At 41.0% G+C, this 23,087-nt stretch overlaps 1 protein-coding gene across 7 annotated transcripts in view; it reads right to left on the minus strand.

The window, feature by feature from the left end:
* The window catches only part of bcas3 (BCAS3 microtubule associated cell migration factor), a 937,438-nt gene that overhangs the window by 862,815 nt on the left and 51,536 nt on the right, over positions 1-23,087 (minus strand). For all 7 annotated transcript variants that reach the window (XR_007449398.1, XM_049576752.1, XM_049576750.1 and 4 more), the window contains exons 6-7: positions 11,181-11,262; positions 2,974-3,046 (exon numbers count right to left, since the gene is read on the minus strand). Coding sequence is in view for 6 of the 7 variants with exons in the window: in XM_049576752.1 (XP_049432709.1) it covers positions 2,974-3,046; positions 11,181-11,262 (155 nt within the window). In the remaining variant the exon portion in view is untranslated. The remainder of the gene's footprint in view (positions 1-2,973; positions 3,047-11,180; positions 11,263-23,087) is intronic.

A 23,087-nucleotide genomic window follows, 5' to 3' on the forward strand; every position in this document is an offset into this window, starting at 1 on the left:
AGGCTAATTTATGCAATTTAAATGTGCTAAAGCTAATAACGGTGATTAGCAAAAAAAAAAAAAAAAAAAAATTGTTTTGTCTATGAACCTTGACAGTTATCATTGAGCTAAATTAAAATAAGTTAATTGTTAACTGTCAGTTACCTGCTTTGGCCTGTAATATCATGGTTACTTAATTTCAAACAGAGAATAAAAGAAGTCAACTCCAAATACAAATGTTCTTTACCATCTAACCATCCATCTGCTCTTACCCAGGTGTGCTGAATGATGAATTCAACTTGATCATAGGTAACCTGTTAACACAGGTAGAGCCCCCTTAACACTATATACTGTAAGGGCAGGTGTTGTGGCGTAAGCACAAGATTCTGACACATGTTAGAGAAGGGGTGCCACCAAAAAAAGGCTATAAGAGGAGGAACTTCTGCAGTAGTGAAATCAACATACTGTTAAATAAACTTAAAGAAAAATGTGATTTTCCAGTGTCTGTGCTGGACGGCAGTGACCTCTGACAATTGCATCATGACTGTGCCCTCATTTGCAACTAGTAACTAGTACATAACTAGTCCTGCCCCTTTTATGAGCGACCCTGGTGGTGTGCCATTCACATTGAAATTGATCCTGGTCCAACCATTGTCTGACCCATCTCTCAACCTAGGTCCCAAAGCAGAGGCGGTAAACACAGGTTAACCCTTTCAAACACAAAATCTGGTTTAACCTATGTCTGAGCCCTCCATGTAAAAGAGGTATCATTCTGAAATAATTCACTCAGCTGCAAAATGTTATGGGCGACCCTGGTGGTGTGCCATTCACATTGAAATTGACCCTGGTCCAACCATTGTCTGACCCACCTCTCAACCTAGGTCCCAAAGCAGAGGCGGTAAACACAGGTTAACCCTTTCAAACACAAAATCTGGTTTAACCCATGCCTGAGCCCTCTGACATAATTCACTCAGCTGCAAAATGTTATGGGTGTGTTTAACTTTTTGTGAATCAGACCTTAGGAAAAGGTAGATAGTGACTGTAAGTGATGCACTATTCATGGTGCTATTAGTGGTTGCAATGCATTCCTTGTAAATTTGCCCGAGCAGTGTTTCCCATATATTGACGAGACTATGGCGGCCTGCCATAGTCTAAGTTCCCCCGCCATAGTCTCCAAAAATCGACCAGATACAAAAAGCCTCTGGTAAATGAATGTCACTCTGTAGCGCACCGACTGGAGCACCTACTGAGAATTCTTTGGCTTTTTCAGAACAAAACAGAACAAGCTGCAGTGAGAGTCTCTCTCTCCATTGGATATTTAAAAATATCTGATTTGTGCATTTATTCCTTCTCAAGCAAGCGCAGGGGTTTAGTGTTGCCATAGCCCATAGGAACAACGCTCCATGACACGATTTTTTCCTCTCCAAGTGACGATTAGCATATATGCAGCTCACATATTCTAGTCAAAATTAATATATACAGGGGTTAACGCAAGAAAAAATTTTGTGCCTGAAATGTGGAGCACGGAAGATTTGTGTGTCTGAAATCTAAAATCTTTTCCGGAGCGGGGGTCTTTGTGTTGCGGTCACAAAATGAAGAAATATAAATGTATGTGTTGCAAAGGAACGTGTTTATTATCAAAACAAACAAAAGATTATAGCTTTAGCTTTTCAGATTAAACTTTTATAGCATAATGAGTTTATAAATAAAGATTAAACTTTCAGTAGTTCCCAGAGTTTTTGACTTATAGCTCCTACATCTCTTTGTTGCCTTGGTGTTATTTATTTTTAGAAACTAAATCATTTAGGCTGTTTGCAAAATTGTATCACACTTGATGTGATATAAACAGGCAGTTACGTCGAAATTATGCCTCTGGGCAAGCATGTCATCATTGAAATGGATCATATAATGTTTTGGGGCTGACTTTAAAACTTCAGCATAGAGGATTTTTATTGCAACTTTCGTTTCTGTCTGGTTCCTGTTACCTTACCTTCAAAATTACCACTGGCTTACCGGAGCCTCTCCCGCTCTCACTATGCTCTGTGTCTCAATGTGACATGATGTGAAAGCATGCACAGGCGTCAGTGTTGACTGGCTATCACTTGTGCCGTGTAACCAATCAGAGGGGGCTATAGGCGGGACAGTGTTACAAAGCCCAGTGCAGTGAGGACTGCAGGCAGGGAGGGAGACAGCTGTATCCGAGCCAAAGGAGCGAGTTTTAAAATACATTTTTTTGATCAGTTATCAATGAAAAAACGTCTGATGCCGATTATGGTAAACAGTAGGTTGTGTTTACTCGCACACCGTGCACCTAAATCATTTTCCCAGTTCGCACACATATATATATATTTTTAGGAGCAAATGCGAGTGAAATGCTCGCACTGCAGAGCACTTCTGCCCGTGCCGGACAGAAACTTCGCCACACCGGAAATCCGGCGCTGTGCCGGAGAACTTTAACCCCTGTATATATTTTTAAACGTTTAAACATCCACTCATTCTCATTCAGATCTGTGTGCTAGGTACCCCAACAGTTTTCACATTGGAGACCAAAAAAATTGCATACTAAACTGAACTAAACAATACTGGACTGCTTGGTGGAAATGGACTAAGTGGCCTTAAGTATAGCTCTAAAACACCTTATATGGCATTCACATAGTCATTATTTCAAAATGTGCTTCATTACTAGACTTTTGTTAGCTATTTTCTGTGAGAGGAGGACTTGAGTTTGGCCTAACCATAATATTTAGCTCCTCATATAGGCATATATGTCACAATCTGTCACACAACACAGCGGCATCCTTCATGGTTCAACTTAAGATCTCGTTGTGTTTTCGATCCGTGGGCACCGGACTACCCATATAAGCTTAAGGCATGTTTGGCTTAACTGTAGGAGTTGTGATGCATATCTGGTTGATGGTGTGCTAATCAGTGACTGCAGTTATTATAGTATTAGTGTAGAGTTAAAAACATCAAAGATCCTATGCATGAACTCACCCAGAAGACCCTGTGCTCTTGCACACCCCCAACAAAGGCCTCTTGTCGGCAAAACTGTCCGTCTTCAGAAGACCTGAGGAGGAAGAGAAGTTATAGACAGATGAGAAACAGAATGATCTGCACGTAACAAAGAGGGACATTCTTTACACGAACATGTGAGGCCTCTGGTGCTGCCCACCCTCATTCAACAGGCAGCCTATTACCATGACCGGACACACACAGATTACATTACTACTGTGGCCCTGTAATTTAATTATGGTCACAAAACATTTTTGATGAAGGAAGATTTTTTCCAAAGTCAGTCCATACTTTGCAAGTTAGTGGACCTGACCTACTGTAAAGATTTTGGTGTTATAGATTTTTCCTATTCCGTCACTGTGTGAGCTTTTCAAACGTTCTCCAGAAAAAGCTGGGGAGAAATATGATTTCAAAAAATGACACAACTAAAGTTAGCTGGAGAAATCTGACAAATTTTGCATAAGGGAGTGAGATTTTCCTTCTATCTCGTTTCTTTTAGGGTTTCAGAGAACGGGATTACAGCATGCTAAAAACCTGGCAGGCATATATTTTTTTAAAAATGAAGAGAAAACATGTTGCATTAAAGGTACTGATCCAGTATATTCACTGATTATCTCCTGAAGACGAACGGAGGATGTGGGGATTGAGGGGATGGGGAACTTACATTATCCTTTAGAGGACTGCAATTTGAAGCTTGTCAGTAATCAGACCGAGTTTCTGTGGTATGGCATGAGAGCAAACGTGTCTTTCCGACCAGACACTCCAGACAGGGTCCTTTTTTTCTTTAATGTTTGTGTCATTAGACATAACACTGAGAATTACAAATGAGTCTAATTACAGCTGCATTAATAAAGATTTTATGAAAAAATGCAACATTTGATGAATAGAGAGACTGATTTGATTGCTACTGTAATGGACGGTAACTGAAGCAGGTACTGGACAATTGCATGTTTTAATGTAACAGAGGGGATGGTTGCATGTTCAGATAATACTATGGCCTCAAACATTACAAACAACTTGCTTATAAATTTCAGAAAAAAATGTTTCTCTAGTGTGGGAGCATCCCTGTAGCTCTATTGTGAAGACATACAAACTGACCTCCACTGAAAAAGAGCTCAAACACCAGCAGTACATATTATGTATCACATTCTCGCAATTCTTATTTGTTGTCTATCAAGGGAACGGTGTTTCCTCATTTTCCGAGACAACAGAAGATCGCAGGTTGTTAACCCCAGAGAGGATGTGGATAAACGCTTTTACTCCCTTTGGAAAACCAGAACTTCCCTCTCTATTATAGGAAAGTGGAACCTTGCCTTATTATAATCAATACCTATTTTCGGGTCCTTCTAAGTCCTCCTACCCACAGCCTCACATTCCAGACAATTGGCCTTTTAGTGGCTCACCACAGTACAACACTGTTTGCACCCTAGCAGATTGTAATCAGTGTCCTTCTCTCCAGTAGTACAATTCATATTTATTTTCTGCTGAGAGAATTGCTCCCCTCATGTATTGGGGCTATGTGCTGCTTCTTATTACTGTGGTTTGCTTTCATCCACTTCCAGCGCTTTTCAAATGCAGCCTTTGTGTGTTGTTGAAATCTGCCAAAAGACCGGAACACAGACGGAGAACAAAAAAGACGATTTTCTCACTAAAAAAATGTCACAAACCGGAGGCTATATAGCAGCCTTCTCACCCCTGATTGACACCTGCAGAGATCAAATTTAAACTCCATGTCTGGAAAGGATCTAATCCGTGGAACCCTGAAACCATTTGTACCATAGCTTTGAGGATATGAACACTGGTATTCATGCTGCATTCAATTTCCCAGTGTCTGAAAAAGACAGTGGAGCCAGTTTGTTTGTCATCACTGTGACTATTTCACTATTAGTAACTTTATAAATTAAGATAAATGTTGCAGTGTTGTTGAGACATCAATTAATATGAAAATAAAAAGTGGAAACAGGATTAAAATAAGCAGTTGTGGAAGCAGAAATTTTAATATAACCTCATGCAACTTGGTGAGCATTGTTTCTTTAAAAAAAAATAGCTGATTTTTTTTCTATAAAAACCAAAGGATTTGAGGGTGTTTACTGAACCTTTGGTTAAGATTACAAAAATAACTAACAGATGTCACACTTTACTAGAACACCACCAGTTTGCCATGTCCTGTCATTTTTATTTGCACCAGGGGGAAACAACTATTGTCATGATGGAAGTTAAAACATGAAACTAATTAAAATCAATTTCAACAATATTCTTCTCTGTTTGAGAATTACAAAATACCACAAAAAATGCTGTCACCTTCTGCTGTTTAAAATAACAAAATTGAGGGATGAGAACAAAGTTACCATGATTTTCCATATGGGTGATATTTGTCCTGCAACCTCTTGATGTTGACACACTTGAGATAATATTTTTCCCAATGAGGCAGCTCTCTGTGCCAAATCCATCCTATCATGACGAGGCCATTTAAGGCAATGTACAACTAAGAAGTTACCCGTTTCAAATTGTGTTTGTCTGATAGATACACATTTATCATGGTTAAGCCAGTGTGGCTACAAATGGGTCACTTAAATGGCCGAACTACGTTGAAATTACAGTAGGTCACCAAATTTAAACTCATCAGAATGATAAAAGCTGGGTTTATCCCACAACAAAAGTCATTGGAACGTCTGGAAGATGTCAGTCAAGAGCCATCTCAACACAACCACACCCTCCTAATGACAACACATAACATTTAAGCAACTGATACTTTTCTTTGCATCTGTTCAGTCCATAAAATGAACATCCTCTATAATAGCTCTGCTACTTAGCAACCATTATTAGCTGTGCCAACCATGTTCATTAACCAGAACGTTTTTGTAACCTAAACCTCTGTTTAACCAAAACAGAGGTTTAGGTTACAAAAAACTTTTAGTTCATATCTGAAGATACTTTTAAACAACAACTGTCACTACAAACTGTATTTCCTAAATGCATAAATTATTTGCTGAAGTCAATAAAAATGACCTATGTTATTGCAAGACAGTGACATTGTCAGCGTACTACAACTGTCAGCTCCCGGGCACCATGAAACACAATGAGGTAAACTGTTGTGCTGCTCTAAGCACAGACCACCAGCAGCTCAGAGTCAGAGATTAGCGCCAGCTGCTGGTCAACTAGCTTTACAGGCCATACACCTGTACAGTTCACTCCACTTTCTGCACTGCTAGATAACGCAATTTAAGCAGGCCAGCAGAATTTTCCAGATTCACTGAGGGTTTCATAGATAGATTGAGAGTTTTTTTGAGATACAGAACAGTAGATTGTCATGACAACTTTGTTATGTCCAGTACATAAGGGATAATGCCTGACAAGGTGTCCATTATCAGGAATTAATGGCTGACGGGGAGGGGTGAACTGTCCATTGCAAAGCAGACAGCTGCTTTTGCAGATGCAATTAATTCCTGATTATGGACACCTCAAAGGGCATTATCCAGCATATACCATGGTCACTTGCCAAAGAAAAAAAAATTAAATCAAAATGTTACGTTTTTCACAAGCTATGTTTCTCTGGTAACACCTGAGGGTTTACCTAATACCTGGAGGAACAATCACTACCGCCCAATAAGGTTCTACTGCAATGGAAACATTCACTGCTCCAGTAAATAAGATGAACCTTAGAGACAACTTGCTTAGCTCATAAAACCCTTTGACAGCTACCATTATGCTTGCAAGATTCAAAGTCAAGAACAATAAACATAATTTGGCAGAATGTTTATCAGGGCTTGACACTAACTTTTTTCCCAAGGAGCACATGTGCTCCTAAGTTGAAAAAGTAAGGAGCGCACAAAGAACTTTAGGGGCACAATGTAAATTGATCAAATAATGTGTTTTCCGTAATAAACGTGATGCAAATAGACATTTACAAGCAAAATTATTTAATGAATTTGTATACAAAATGTACAGAAAGGTAAAATCATCAAGTTTTGAAAAAGTAGGCCTATTGCAATTTAATTTTGTCTTTAATGTTAGTATCTTATATACATTATCTTTGCAATATGATTATCTTATATAATCTGAAACTCTGCAGGACTTATGCCTCTTTCACACAGAGCTTTCGCGGTGCCCACCGAGGGGTATGGCGCAGAGGACAGGATTTGGGGGAGTACAGGCTTGTTCAGGAGCTACAGCTCCATGGTGACCGCTTCCGGGTCTACTTCAGGCTCTTCTCTGCTATTGGACGTGCGGCGCCGAGGTGTCGTCACAGCGCACAGACGCCGCGACATGCGCCCTCTCGCGCGCCGCTCAGCTCGGCAGCAGAGCAGTGCGCACTTGCGCCAAGGTAGCACATACACTATGAATGGATTCGTCGGCGGAGGTCTGCGCTTTGCACACTCTGTGTGAAAAGGGCTTTATTTCCACACTGCCCAGCAGCGATACCGTGGCGAACGGTCCCTAAAGGCCTCTACACATGATCAGCTGTAAAACCGCTTCGCGCTTGCTGTCCCATTGTTTGTCTATGAAGAGGGCGTCGCGCACCGCTCTGATTTTCCGCCCGAGCGCTGCGCTCAGAGTTGAAATTATTTGAACTACGGGGAGAACGGAGCAGGCTTCCCCGGAGATCCGCCGCCTAACCCGGTCCATCTCCTCCACACTTTGACTTATTTCCACACTGCCAACAGTGGGACTTAAGCCCCTTTCACACAGAGCGCGCAAAGCGCAGACCTCCGCCGACGAACCCATTCATTGTGTATGTGCTACCGCAGCGCAAGAGCGCATTGTGCCGACAGTGGCTTGGAAAACCGCCCATAACCTTGTCACACGGGGAAGAGGGAAGAGGGAAGGCGGCTGGAGTTCCTCCAACATTTGCGATTAGATTATCATATTTTTTTTATTGACAAGAATATAGGCTGCTTCGGCTGATTTTTTTTATGCGCACATGTGCCCCTAAATATTTTTCATAGTTCATACACATCTAGGCTATTTTTAGTCGCAAATGCGAGTGAAACGCTCGCATTGCCGAGCCCTGTTTATCAACAAGAAGAGCTGGCTATTCAGCCATATCATCATGTCCCCAAATCAATATCAAAATTTTCACAAACAAATGATACGCCATGTGTAAAATTACTGTCAGCCGCGGCCTGAAGCAGCAAGTTGAACTGCCAATAGAATGTGAGATAATCGCTGATGTGATACAAACTATCGGTTGGGTTAGAGGGCCAGTGTCCTTCTTGCAGCGTGTGTGATATGCTGTGTTCACACCACGATCGATAAAGCAACAGTGAGCCAAGCAACATTATCACTATCACTGTTGAAATATTGTTCAAGCGCTCATTAAAATAGTTAGTCACCACCAGCTACCTGCCACAAAGCACCTCGACTGAACGTCATCTAAAGTTTGTATTTGGACATAAAATGTCTGCCTATGATGAGCCCCATTTTAACACCACATTTCACCACCTCATTGCATCCCCATATGCACTGCAATATCTGCCTATGATGAGCCCCATTTTAACACCACATTTCACCACCTCATTGCATCCCCATATGCACTGCAATACACAGAAAGCTAGCATAGCATCAGCTAACTAAGGTAAATAACACAGTACCATAGCTAAAAACAAACCGTATGATTGGCTGATGCCTCACTGCATCATTGGAGTGCTGAAAAAAGTTGAGAACTTTTGTTGTAGCGCTCCATGACTGTCAGCAGCGACAAGTGTTGGGTGTCAGTTTGTACCCTTGTGTCACTGGCCTCCACTGAAAATGAACTGTAGTCTGTTGCTGAGTCGCTTGTAGTGTGAACACAGCATAAGAGTCTCCCTCCTGTGGTGTTCAGAGGACTGAAGGACGACACTCAGTGTTGGAAATAAACTGTAAACAAGGGCTTTGACTGCATCCCTTTTGCTATGGTTACTCGTATTAGACACAGGCTGATACTATTATATAGCTAGAACATTAATTTAGAGCACTGAACAGACTGTTTCACCAGCAATACTTAGAAGGTGTCCTATATCAGGTTTTAGTGGACATCCTGCAGTCAATCAGAACTGGGTATTCACCCAGACCATGGTATAAAGGTCCAATCACTAGGGGTGGGCAATATGGCCCTAAAATAATACCACTATAATTCAAGGTATTTTTGCGATAATATTCTTGATGAAATGACTAATTAGTAAAACTGATCTCTCATTTCTTTAGTTTGTAAACAACAACAGTAACTCAGAGTGAGATTCAGATTCTGTATACAATATTAATAGTACAACAAAATATAATCTACCACTAATTACACATTTAAACAGCTCCCAAATACAAAAAATGGACCCTGGGATCTAGGCAATTTATTTCCCTTTTAGCAGAGATGGGTTTTTTTCCACCTGGACCTTTATGCTCTGCCATTTCTCCTCTAACAGGCTGTTAGGCTACTCTAACTATCGCACATTCACATATATGTAGTTTTTTGTCGAACTGCGAGCACTAAGTAGTATTACATTACCGAAGGTTGAATCACTTTACAAAACCAACTCCCGTGTACGCATGGTGAGAGAGGAGAGGGAGACGATCTGCTGCTGCATGTATGTTTACATGGCAAAATATGCATGAGTCTAAAAGAGACAGATTTAGAAAGAGCTCGCTAAAGAAACAGTGAAGACACAGCAAGAGAGAACGGCCATGATTTTTTTTTTTTTTTTTTTTTTGGTGCACTGTTATCTCGTGATAACGACTTATTATTTCGTTATCTCCATATAACAAAGATTGTTTTCTCGTGATAATGAATTAATTATTTCGTTATCTCGATATAACAGAGATTGTTTTCTCATGATAACGAATTAATTATCTCATTATCTCGATATAACAAAGATTGTTTTCCCGTGATAATTGTCAGGTCTGATGATTGTGCACTGGTTAATGTGATCGTCTTGATTTCAGCCTACAAGAGCTGCCGTGGTCCTGCCAGATGCCTCCTGCTGCTGCTGTTATCATTAGTCACACTTCTACTGTTATTATACACATATGATTAGTGTCACATACCATATATTTCCAAATAGTCGCCTGGTGGCAAATAGCCGCTGGGCACCTAATAGCCGCCGGGGGTTTGACCCCATTTTGCATATTAAGAGTGGGCTAAAATGAGTACCGGGCCATCAAATCACAGCATAAGTGGTGAGAAGACACGGAATTGGTGTAGGGTGTAGGTGATCACGGATATTTGATGTGGGAAAGATGTAGCCAGATGGATTACCTGTTTTAGATACGTGGTTGTCTGTCCGTCCGTCCGTCCACAGCACGAGTCATGTGTGCCACTTCACCACTGACCCATGTGTAAAAGTGCAAACAGTCCCTCAAGGAGGGACAGCCCTGCAGGCAAGCTGTCCCTCCTTGAGGGACTGAATGAGGAATGAATGAGGAAATAATCGCCCCAGTGTTTAATCAGACTGGCGTTTAATACGCAAAATGGAGTCAAACCCCCGGCAGCTATTAGGTGCCCAGCGGCTATTTGCCACCAGGTGACTATTTGGAAATATACAGTATGTGACAATAATCATATGTGTATAATAACAGTAGAAGTGTGACTAATGATAACAGCAGCAGCAGGAGGCATCTAGCAGGACCACAGCAGCTCTTGTAGGCTGAAATCAAGACGATCACATTAACCAGTGCGCAATCATCAGACTTGACAATTATCACGGGAAAACAATCTTTGTTATACCGAGAAAACGAGATAATCAATTCGTTACCATGAGAAAACAATCTTTGTTATATCGAGATAACGAAATAATTAATTCATTATCACGAGAAAACAATCTTTGTTATATCGAGATAACAAAATAATAAGTCGTTATCACGAGATAACAGTGCACAAAAAAAATAAATAAATAAATAAAATACATAAATAAATAAATAAAAATAAAAAACATGGCCGTTCTCGTCTTCCATACTTAACGGCAGTGTTTGCATATGACATATTTTGGCTGTTGACCTGTATTTTCTTTTCCCGTTTTGTCACTTTGCATCAATGACATTGGATTGTTGATTATTGAAATGATACATCAAACAAGATTGATTGAACAAGGTCAATGGATCTTTCCACCCCTAATATGCAAATATATAGATCAGAGCATCACATGGAGTCACAATGTGCAGTCTATGCTTTGGAGTTTGTTGTTTCATGTTTCAGGTGAGGTTAAAGTACTGATGATACTCACTGATATGAGGTGCTGGCAGAATGCGAGCAGCTCGCACAGGACCATGGCGCACTGAGAACAGCTCTTGGGCTTCCCCTGCCAACTGAAAGAAATAATTTGAATTAAAGATAATGTAGAATATCACATATCTGGTAGATCTGAGAAAAGAGACAGTCTGTACTTAAGAATACAGGCGAATAATACAGTCAGAGTTAAGCTTAAACCACATATAAGGTATTAGGCAACCCAGAGATCTACCGGTCTACCGGTGGCCACATGACCTACTGTACTCACAGGTGTCAGTTATTAAGGGCATCATTTCCTGTCTCTTGCTGTCTGATGTTGAGTGTGTCTAGAAATACCACCTTCATTTGGTCTTCATAAGTACACCTTGGGATAACTATGCTATTTTTCTGTACTTAGCAAAATAAAGTTTGAAATAACTACAAGGACTATAAGCAATATTCTCTTACTGTGCATCCCAGACCTGGAACACAATACCAAGTACTTTACGTGAACTTCCAACTCTCAACCTCCTTCACCAAACATATCAATGCATGGCTATTGGAAAACGAGGACTGTGATCATTAACAATGTTTAAATTTTTTGAACTGTTTATTTGTCTATGAGGCAAATTGTTAGAACACCATTGTCAATTTTATGCAGTAGTGCGTACACAATAGACCTTTTTTTTAGAACATGCGCTTCAACTAGTAGCAGCAAAGTCTGGTAGCTCTGCAATTTTACTTAGTTTTACTGATTTTTTATTATATTTTTTTCAACTACTAATGGATACTTCTGTGAGGAGAAGAGTTTATTCAAGAGAGGAGCTTTTTCCGTTGAAATGGAGCAAGTTTGGAGGACACCATCCTATTCCAGCTGAGATGAAGAGGTGTTTTCATGGTTGCCGTGCTGGTGCAAAGGTGAAAGCTTGGAAGTGGAGATATAAGCCCTTTCTGCCATCAGTCATTATGGGAAATGTCAACTCTCTGCCCAACAAGGGTGATGAACTGCAGATATTGGTGAAGACTCAGAAAGTATACTGTGAGTGCAGTCTCATGTGTTTTACGGAAATGTGGTTGAATCAAAACATCTCAGACTCCAACGCGGATCTACCTGGCTTCACTCTCAAACGATCGGACAGAGACTCTAATGCCAGTGGCAAGAAAAAAGGTGGGGGCCTGGCTTTATTTGTGAACCAGAGATGGTGCAGTCCTGCACATATTACTGTCAAGGAGAAGATGTGTTGTCCAGATACTGAACTTTTGGCAGTTGATATGAGGCCATGTTATGTACCAAGAGAATTCAGTCATATCATAACAATACTTGTGTACATCCCACCCAAGGTAACTGCTGAAGTTCCATGTGAAGTTCTCCATGAACTCGTTGCTAAGATACAGACTAAACATCCTGAGGCACTACTGATAATATCAGGAGACTTCAACCATGTTTCCCTCTCCTCCCACCTGACTGGATTTACACAGTTTGTTAACTGTCCAACCAGAGAAAATAAAACCCTTTATCCGCTGTATGCCAGTGTCAGAGAAGCTTACGGAGCCACTGCCTTACCAACACTGGGCAGGTCAGATCACAATTTGGTTCTTCTGCAGACATATTACAAACCCTGTGTGTGGAGGCAGCCTGCAACTAAACTCACAGTCATGAAATGGACACCAGAGGCTACTGAGGCTCTAAGAGCCTGCTTTGAATGCACAGACTGGGATGTGCCGCTGTAAACAGAGGAGAATATCATGGACGTTGATAGACAGGTTGACTGTTTTACTGATTACATCAACTTCTGTAGAGACACAGTCACACCTACAAAGACTGTACACTGTTTCCACAATAACAAACCTTGGATTACCCGTGACATAAAGGCAATCCTCAATGAGAAGAAGGCAGCTTTTAGAGATGGTGACAAAGCACGGCTCAAACAAGTGCAACATGAGTTGAAGAAGAGACTTAAGATGGCAAAGGTGGAATATTCAAAGAAACTGGAGAGGAATCTACAACACAGCAACATCCATGAAATGTGGAGAGGAGTCAACACCATCTCTGGTTACAACAACAAGAAAAGACAGCCAGTGGTGGGTGATGGAGAAAGAGCTGATGAACTCAATCAGTTCTTCAGTAGATTCAATTCGGCAGCCACTCCCACTTCCAATGCTGCTTCTCCTCCTCCTCCACCTCCACAACTTGTGTACAACTCCAATGTGGCAGCCACCCCCCTCTTCCACCCTTGTCTGTCACAGAGATGGGGGTGAGGTTGGAGCTGGGAAGACTTTGCTCTGGGAAGGCTGCTGGCCCAGATGGTGTGTGTCCAAGGCTCCTCAAAGACTGTGCTGCCCAACTTTGTCAACCTCTCCACAAGATCTTCAACCTCAGTCTACAGTTGAGGCGGGTGCCAGCACTGTGGAAGACTTCCTGTGTTGTGCCGGTACCAAAAATTAAATGTCCAGCTGAACTTAATGACTTCAGAGCAGTAGCCCTCATTTCGCACATCATGAAGCCCTTGGAGCGGTTGATTCTACGCCTACTGAGACTTGAGGTCAAAGACAAACTCGACCCCCTGCAGTTTGCATACAAACAACACATTGGAGTGAACGATGCTGTCCTCTACATGCTTCACCATGCCCTAGCTCATCTGGAGGAACCTGGCGCTTATGTGGCGCTTAAGGAGGTCTTTCCTTTAGTTAACACTCATATATTAGATATGATCAATATATCCTTATTAACAGGCTATGTACCACAGTCTTTTAAGGTAGCTGTAATTAAACCTCTACTAAAAAAGCCCACCCTGGATCCAGAGGTGTTAGCCAACTATAGACCAATATCTAATCTTCCCTTTATGTCAAAGATCCTTGAGAAAGTAGTCGCAGACAGCTGTGTGATTTTCTCCAGGATAATAATTTATTTGAGGAATTTCAGTCAGGATTTAGAGTGCATCATAGCACTGAGACAGCTCTAGTTAAAATTACAAATGACCTTCTGATTGCTTCAGACAAAGGACTCGTCTCTGTACTTGTTTTATTAGATCTTAGTGCGGCGTTTGACACAATTGACCATCAAATTCTCCTGCAGAGACTGGATCATTTAATTGGCTTAAAAGGTTCAGCACTAAGCTGGTTTAAATCTTATTTATCTGATCGTTTTCAATTTGTTGACGTTCGCAATGAACCATCCTTACGTACTAAAGTTTGTTTTGGAGTTCTGCAAGGTTATGTGCTCGGACCAATCCTGTTTACTCTATATATGCTTCCGTTAGGTAACATCATTAGAAATCACTCTATAAATTTCCATTGTTATGCGGATGATACTCAGTTGTATTTATCAATGAAGCCAGAAAAAAGCAATCAATTAACTAAACTCCATAATTGCCTTAAAGACATAAAAACTTGGATGAGCACCAATTTCCTGATGTTAAATTCAGACAAAACTGAAGTTATTGTTCTTGGCCCCAAACAACTCAGAGACTCTTTATCTGATGACATAGTTTCTCTAGATGGCATTGCTCTGGCCCCTGCCACTACCGTAAGAAACCTCGGAGTAACATTTGATCAAGATTTGTCTTTTAATTCTCATTTAAAGCAAACCTCACGGACTGCATTTTTTCATCTGCGTAATATTGCGAAAATTAGGCCTATCCTGACCCGAAAAGATGCAGAAAAATTGGTCCACGCTTTTGTTACCTCAAGGCTGGATTATTGTAACTCTCTATTATCAGGTAGCTCTAGTAAGTCCTTAAAAACTCTCCAGCTAATTCAGAATGCAGCAGCACGTGTACTAACAGGAACTAAGAAACGAGATCATATTTCTCCTGTTTTAGCTTCTCTGCACTGGCTCACTGTAAAATCCAGACTTGAATTTCAAATCCTACGGTTAACTTATAAAGCTCTAAATGGTCAAGCGCCGTCATATCTTAGAGAGCTCATAGTGCCATCTTCTCCCACCAGAACACTGCGCTCTGAGAACGCAGGGTTACTCGTGGTCCCTAAAGTCTCCAAAAGTAGATCAGGAGCCAGAGCCTTTAGCTATCAGGCTCCTCTCCTGTGGAATCATCTTCCTGTTACGGTCCGGGAGGCAGACACATTTAAGACTAGACTTAAGACTTTCCTCTTTGATAAAGCTTATAGTTAGGGCTGGCTCAGGCTTGTCCTGTACCAGCCCTTAGTTAGGCTGACTTAGGCCTAGTCTGCCGGAGGACCCCTCTATAATACACCGGGCCCCTTCTCTCCTTCTCTCTCTCTCTCTCTCTCTCTCTCTCTCTCATATCCTATTACTGCATCTAGCTAACCCGGCCATTCTGGATGTCACTAACTCGGCTTCTTCTCCGGAGCCTTTGTGCTCCACTGTCTCTCAGATTAACTCATATCATAGCGGTGCCTGGACAGCGTGACGTGTGTGGTTGTGCTGCTGCCGTGGTCCCGCCAGATGCCTCCTGCTGCTGCTGCCATCATTAGTCATTAGTCATACTTCTTCTGTTATTATACACATATGATTATTGTCACACATGTATACTGCCAGGTATTAATACATACTTTCAACATATTGTACCGCAGTAACCAGAACTATAACTATAATATTATTACTTCCATTAATGTTGTTGTAAGATACTGTCATTACCTGCATATCTCTCTCTTGCTCTCGCTCTCTCTCTCTCTCTCTCTCTCTCTCTCCCTGTGTCATATGGATTACTGTTAATTTATCATGTTGATCTGTTCTGTACGACATCTATTGCACGTCTGTCCGTCCTGGAAGAGAGATCCCTCCTCAGTTGCTCTTCCTGAGGTTTCTACCGTTTTTTTTCCCCCGTTAAAGGGTTTTTTTGGGGGAGTTTTTCCTTATCCGCTGTGAGGGTCTTAAGGACAGAGGGATGTCGTATGCTGTAAAGCCCTGTGAGGCAAATTGTGATTTGTGATATTGGGCTTTATAAATAAAATTGATTGATTGATTGATTGATTGATGTGACAATCATGTTCTTTGATTTTTCAAGCGCATTCAACACCACCCAACCCAACATACTCAAAGACAAGCTCACAGAGATGGCAGTTGATCCTTCCTTTATTTCCTGGATCACAGATTACCTGACAGGAAGGCCACAGTATGTCAGGTTGGGGAACTGTGTTTCTGGGACATTAATGAGCATCACAGGGGCTCCACAAGGGACTGTCCTGGCTCCATTCCTGTTCACACTGTACACGGCGGACTTCAAATACAACTCTGAGTCCTGCCACATCCAGAAATACTTGGACAACGTTGCTATTGTGGCGTGTATCAAGAATGGGCAGGAGTCTGAATATAGGGACCTGAAAAAAGCCTTCAGTGACTGGGGTCACAAGAACTGTCTCCTCCTGAACACATCAAAGACCAAGGAAATGATCATAGATTTTCACAGGTCCAAGCCCCCTCTTCAGCCAGTGAATACCTGTGGGATGGACATCGAGGTGGGGCCAAGCTATAAGTATCTAGGTGTACACCTGGATAATAAGTTGGACTGGTCCCTAAACACAGACGCTCTCTACAAAAAGGGGCAGAGCCAGCTCTTTTTGTTGAGGAAGCTCAGATCTCTCGACATCTGTAGTAAGATGCTGCAGATGTTTTATCAGTCTCTGGTGGCAAGTGTGTTGTTTTATGCTGCAGTCTGCTGGGGAGGAAGCATCAGACACAAAGATGCAAGGCGGCTGGACAAACTAGTCAAAAGAGCTGGCTCTGTGACTGGAGTAAGGTTGGACACACTGGACAAGGTGGTGGAGAGATGCACACTGAAGATGTCCGAGGCCATCATGAACAACCCAGATCATCCACTCCACAACACCTTGAGGGACCAAAAAAAATGTGGTGGCCAGCTCCTCTCTCTTCGATGCAGGACAGAGAGATACAGAAGATCCTATACCAACAGCCATCAGGCTTTATAATTCTTTGACATATAATAGATGAGCTGACAGATAATTGAATTTCCCCTTAGGGATGAATAAAGTTATTCTTATTCTTATTCTTATGTATGCTAATTTTGTGCAATATTTAGACACACACCTGCAGTCGTGTGCTATGGGCATCGTGCAATTCAATCTTGCACTTTACTATTTGGTGCAATTTTGAGCAATGTGCAATATAACAAGTACTTAAACAAGCAGACAGTTTGAGACATTTGATATCTAAAAATTCCTATGGTCTCCCGACTCTTGGTCTACCATGTTTCTGTGTATGTTGTTTTGCTTGTCTTACTCTGTTTGACTTAGATTATTTTCTTGTTGCCTTCTCTGTGTTTAACTTCAACCTGCCATGGGACTGGAGACAGAAATTATCTGCCTGGCTATAATCTCATGTATTTACAAGTAATTGTTTATTAATACATATTGTCCCATTTTTCATAAAAAATAAATAAATAAAAGCTTGTGGCAATTTCTGCTGAACAACACAAGCACAAACATATTTGTTCACATTGTAAGAAAAATAATCCACTTCAACTGCATGAAACTGTTTTTTCATATTCCAGGAGTAAAATAGGAGGGAGAAGGGTGGTCCAGTGGTTGCAGTTCCAGCCAAACCACAAAGTAAAATCTACTGAGCTCAAAATAAAGGTTCAGTGGCATCGCACTGCAAATGAGCTGCCTACACTTACTGTGACAGTGCCAACAGGAGAGGGCTGGGGATACCGATTAATACCACGTGGGCAGAAGCCCATGATGTCATTTCCTTTGCTCTGTGGCTGTGACAGACACCATATTATTCTCACTGCTTATAGTGAATGTTTGTGTGTTAGCAACCACAGGGAAGCTTGCATTTTATAATTAAAAAGTTACACATAGTGGCTATTTTATAAGCCACTTTCAGTATTTTAGACTAAATGTTTCAAAAAGACTTTTATTAGGCCCAGAATTACAGAATACAAAGAGTTTATCTGCACAGTTGATTAGACAAACTATAAAAAGTTCAGATGATTCAAACATTTTAAAGACATCCTTTTTGGTTTCTGGTCAAAATGTTTTGAGTGTTGAGGGTTTTGTTTGGGGAATGTATAACCCTAGTATATCAAAAATCCTGGCTGTGTATTGGGCTAGGTTTTGTCAGGAATGTTTTGATGCTAGTGCTAGTACAGTATGATATCTAAGCTTCAAGAAAAAAATGAAAAAAAAAACTCTATTAAATCTATTTGGACATTATTGCTGCAACTTAATATTTCATACCTTTCAAACTTTCAGAAATTTCTTATATATTCTGGTAACAATTCTGCATTCAAATGAATGGATGATTTGATCACAATTAAGACATTTTTATGAATTTTAAAATCTCATGTACTCATTCATACTCTCAGCTAAAACTCCTTTCAAACATTTAAATGTTCCACCTCTTCCATATTTAAACATTTGACCCTTCTGGAGCTTAGTAAAAATGTTTACATTGGTGTGTCTTGGAGAGAAAGCTCACAGCCAGATTACAGAAAAACTTTCACTGAGACCAGAAATCTCTGTAAGAAAACAGTGCCAGTTTTTCAACCTGCAGCAATGCTCACATTTTTGACACTACACAAACAGATTTCACACAATGAGTTCATCAGGGTGTCCTATCTCTCATAGTGTAAAGTAAATGCAATGTAAGTTTCAGGTTTTGACAGGGAAGCAGATATTTAAAAGGTGTGCCTCAACTCAGTCTCTATGAAGTTAACTATGACCCAGGAGTCAATCAGCAGTTACCATTACAATGGCGACCTTGGACTGCAGACAGAAACACAAGTGATTGACATGAGCTAATTTGTGCAGTTTGAGACACACACACACACACACACACACACACACACAGACAAAGGACTTTGACAGGCTTTTTTAAATTTTTCATTTATAAAATCTTTTCTACTTCTTAATACTTTCAGATAGAAATTCCACTCAGACCTAACAAAGCATCACATCTTTCATGCATTTTAGGTATTATTCAAATTTTCAGTGACATTCATAGTAATCACACCCATTTGCCCTTTCCAACTATTCCTACTATTTCAACTTTTTGTTACATATTTGAGCTAGCAATTGGCTCTTCTTACATTGAGACTCCAGATGAGCTTGAGTATGCATGTTCATGGCATCCTGGATGATTCTGGTAATCCATGGTTTCCCCCAGGTAGTCCTTGTGAGTCAGCAGCTTCATTTTGAGCCGCAAAACCCTTTAACATGATTAACTATGCACCACTAGCTGTGTTGACACTGCTATCGATGCAAACACAGCTAATAATGATACCATAGTTAACAATGTTAAAAGGGGTTTGCAGCTCAAATTTTTGCCAATTTCTCACCAGGGATATCTGGAGGGAGACCAGAGGATGGCCACCATGTTTCAACAGCAAAGGTGTTGGGTTGGGACAGAGTTACTTGCATTAATCGCAGAGTGAGCAGTGCTGCTTGCTAGCTCCGACCAGTGTTGCTGGTGCACAGGGCAGTTAACTAAAGAGTGAGAAAATTACTCTATGGGCCACCATGCATAACCAGTCAAAAGTATTCTTGGCTGTTAATAGTTAATGGTTAAGTGAAGTGTTTCATTGCTTCACGGATGATGAAAAATCCAAGGACTGCGAGTGCTTTTTTTTTTTCTTTCCTAAAACTGCTATTCCTTAACCTGCTTCACTGATCAAACAAGTGCATTCCAGCACATTTGCAAAGCTTGAAATTAAATTCAGGGAGAAACACTGGGATGATTTTAAAGTTTACTGTATTTATGGTCTTTACAGTGGAAATACAGCCACAGTTTTGAGCACTTAAATGGATATGTGGTTGTGTCTGCCCAGCCTGGTTTAGACTTCTCATGTGATGACAGTGTATTAGGTCAGTGGCCTGTGAGGCTCTTGGCAGTGTCTAGCGTGTGTAATAGCACATTGTTTTAAGCGCAGAATGCCCCATTTTTGCATTTCTTTTATGCGTTAAATTACAGTGAAACCTGCATTATCACTTTACTAGTGCTTTAATCTGGTTGTCTAAAGTATTTTAACCCATCTGAGGGGATGATTGCTCTTTTGTGCAATTAGTAGCCTTTTCAAAGTGGCGGATTTAGAGCGTTTTTTATTCAAAGTGCTTGAAGCCCAGCGGTGATAGATTAACACTGGAGATACAAGCAGGTTATACGAACACTGATAGCTGGAATAAAAAGAGGTTGGCAGTAGGGTAGGATTCCTCTACAGGCAAATGGACCTGCAAGGGGGAATAATAGAATTTGCTGGATTAAAATAAGAAGAGGGACGGGATGGAGGTTAATGCACTGGGTTATTGTGCATTACCCCGTCGCTCATCCTCGCCTTACGTGGCTCTGTGTGACATCCACTGCCATCAACAACATCCCCACCATTACATTAGTGGCCCAGCGTATGTAATATGCCAAATTGCTTTTTCAAAGTTGTTTTCCCTGCACACTGTTATTCATTATATTCATTTCATTTGTTGCTCTGATGTTTTTGTGGAATCACAGTGTCTGCTCTTTTGTTTTAATCTCTCAAATGTAATACCATAAGCTGTGAACAGATATCTGGGGCATATTCACTAGCGAGTCAGCTCACTAACACAGACCTGGACATATTGGAGGTTTGGATGGAGCAGGTGCTTAAGGGATCGGACAATAACAGGTGCTTGTTCATGGGCTGCCATAACATGCAGCAATAAAACCATAAAGGTCGCCTACACAAGCTTAGAGTGATCCAGCACTACTTGAACTGAAACACTGCAAAACAAACTGAAGCAAACTTTTTTATGTGAAGTATCTCAGGATCTAAAAATGAATTCACAAACACGTTTACTAACCTAGTGAAAGCCTCAGATGAAACTTAGCATCAGCTGTGTATCACCATGTCTATCACAGATCTTGTCAAATTATTTACCGCAGCTGTCTGCCTCATGAGTCTTATGGACTTACTAAGCTTCAGAGTACTGCAGCTGTCTCTCTCTTAAGTGTGCATACAACCGAAGAACCAAGAACCCAAACTATAAGAATGAAATGAGAGCACCTCTTTGTTCACAAAACAGAAAACGCAGAACAGCTCAGTTATTATTATTATTATTATTTTATTTTCATATCATAAAACTTCATTCAAATGTGATATATACCATATTCAGAGTATATACACCAATCAGCCAAAACATTAAAACCACTGACAGGTGAAGTGAATAACATTGATCATTTCATTACAATGCAATGTTCTGCTGGGAAACCTTTGGTCCTCACATTCATGTGGATGCCCCTTAATGCACTCCACTCACCTAAATATCGTTATTGATCATGTACCCCCACTGATTGCAACAGCACCCCTGATGACAGAATCCCACCAGCAAGGCAGTGCACCATGCCACACCACAAAAACTGCTCAGGAATAGCCCAAGGAACATGACAAAGAGCTCAAGGCATTGACCTAGCTTTCAAATTCCCCAGATCCCAGTCTGATCAAGCATCTGTGGGACAAACTGGAACCCCGGAGGTCCTTTGTCCAGGCCCCAATGGGTCAGAGCCAATTCCTATCTACGGTGGAGCCTCTGACCTGTCAAGGCATGGCGACAGAACCTCTGCGGGTGTCCTGTACTGTCTGGCACCAAGGTGTTGTCAATGGATCCTTTGAGTCGTTTGAGTTGTGAGGTAAGCCTGCATGCCCAATGGATTTTCAATTAGATTGGGATCTGGGGAGTTTGGAGGCCAGGTTGATGCCTTGAGCTCTTTATCACATCCCCCGTGCCGTAACTGAGCAGTTTTTGTGGTGTGGCATGGTGCATTGTCCTGCCTGGGACAATAAATAATCGGCATTACTAACGGCGCAACTTTTTTCAGAAACAAGTAATCAAAAAAGTTACTGTCTCCCCCGTTATAACGCCGTTACCATTACTCACAATAAAATGCATCATTACTCGGATTTACTTGAGTTCACTGAAGCTCATTTCACCCAAGCAAGCTCCTTCTCAGCGGAGCTCTAAAGTTTTTTTTTTTCTGTAGTGAGGGCAGGTGAAGGGGAAGCGTAAGTGATGATGATTGGCATAGGGAGAGTAAAATTTCATCATATACCAGTCAGAGGCAGAGTAGGGTGGGTATTCACAAGCACACAAGCAGGGTTGTCAGGTCCGCTTATTAGCCGCAACTTTGGGCTGGTGTCTAAAGTGGAGTTGCTTATTTGGGCTTACTCTCTAAATGTCACCTTTCTCTCTGTATATATCCGTCTAATAAGTTATTTAAACACATGATAGTATGTCGGACTGCACTATGTTTCCACAGCTCCGCTCCCTCTGCCCTTCTTCTTCTCCGCATACACACAGGTGACAGTCAGTCAGTAAGACTTTTCATATTTAAATTGCGCGATTAATGGAGGTTCTTTAACTAGTGTAGATACAGGGTATATGCAGGAATCCTGAGCTTAATTTTAATACCTTTTTAAGACTTTTTTAAGACCTTCCAAAAAAACCTTAAGACCTCATCGCCATTTCAAGCTGTCGTTAGCAGCAATGCATCTTTAACTTACTAAACAGTTGTAGTTTGCAATTAAATCTATGGAGCACAGACATACAACAGAACTCAGATAAGATGAAAAGGATTTTTTATTGTCTTTTGCTCCTCTGTTTGGCGCCTGAACATGCACCGTCGCGTGATGTCGCACAGGTACGCACACAGCCCTGAGTGGCAGTCCAAGTGTGCCTACCCACACATTGTTGTTTGTAATACTCGTGAGGAGGAAAATAAATTATACTTTCATGGATACTTTTTGTCAAAACTTGAATGCCAAGAAAACTTAATACTTCACAAAATCGCGATTAAGACTTTTTAATACTTTTTAAGGGCCTTAATTTTCCAACATTGATTTGTCAACTTTTAATACTTTTTAAGACTCTGCGGACACCCTGTAGATAAGTGTACAATGAAGCAATTTGACATATTTGGGCATTTTATAAAAAAGTAACAGTATAGTTACTTTTC

Source organism: Epinephelus fuscoguttatus, linkage group LG5, assembly GCF_011397635.1.
Source record: "Epinephelus fuscoguttatus linkage group LG5, E.fuscoguttatus.final_Chr_v1".
Taxonomy (NCBI): domain Eukaryota; kingdom Metazoa; phylum Chordata; class Actinopteri; order Perciformes; family Serranidae; genus Epinephelus; species Epinephelus fuscoguttatus.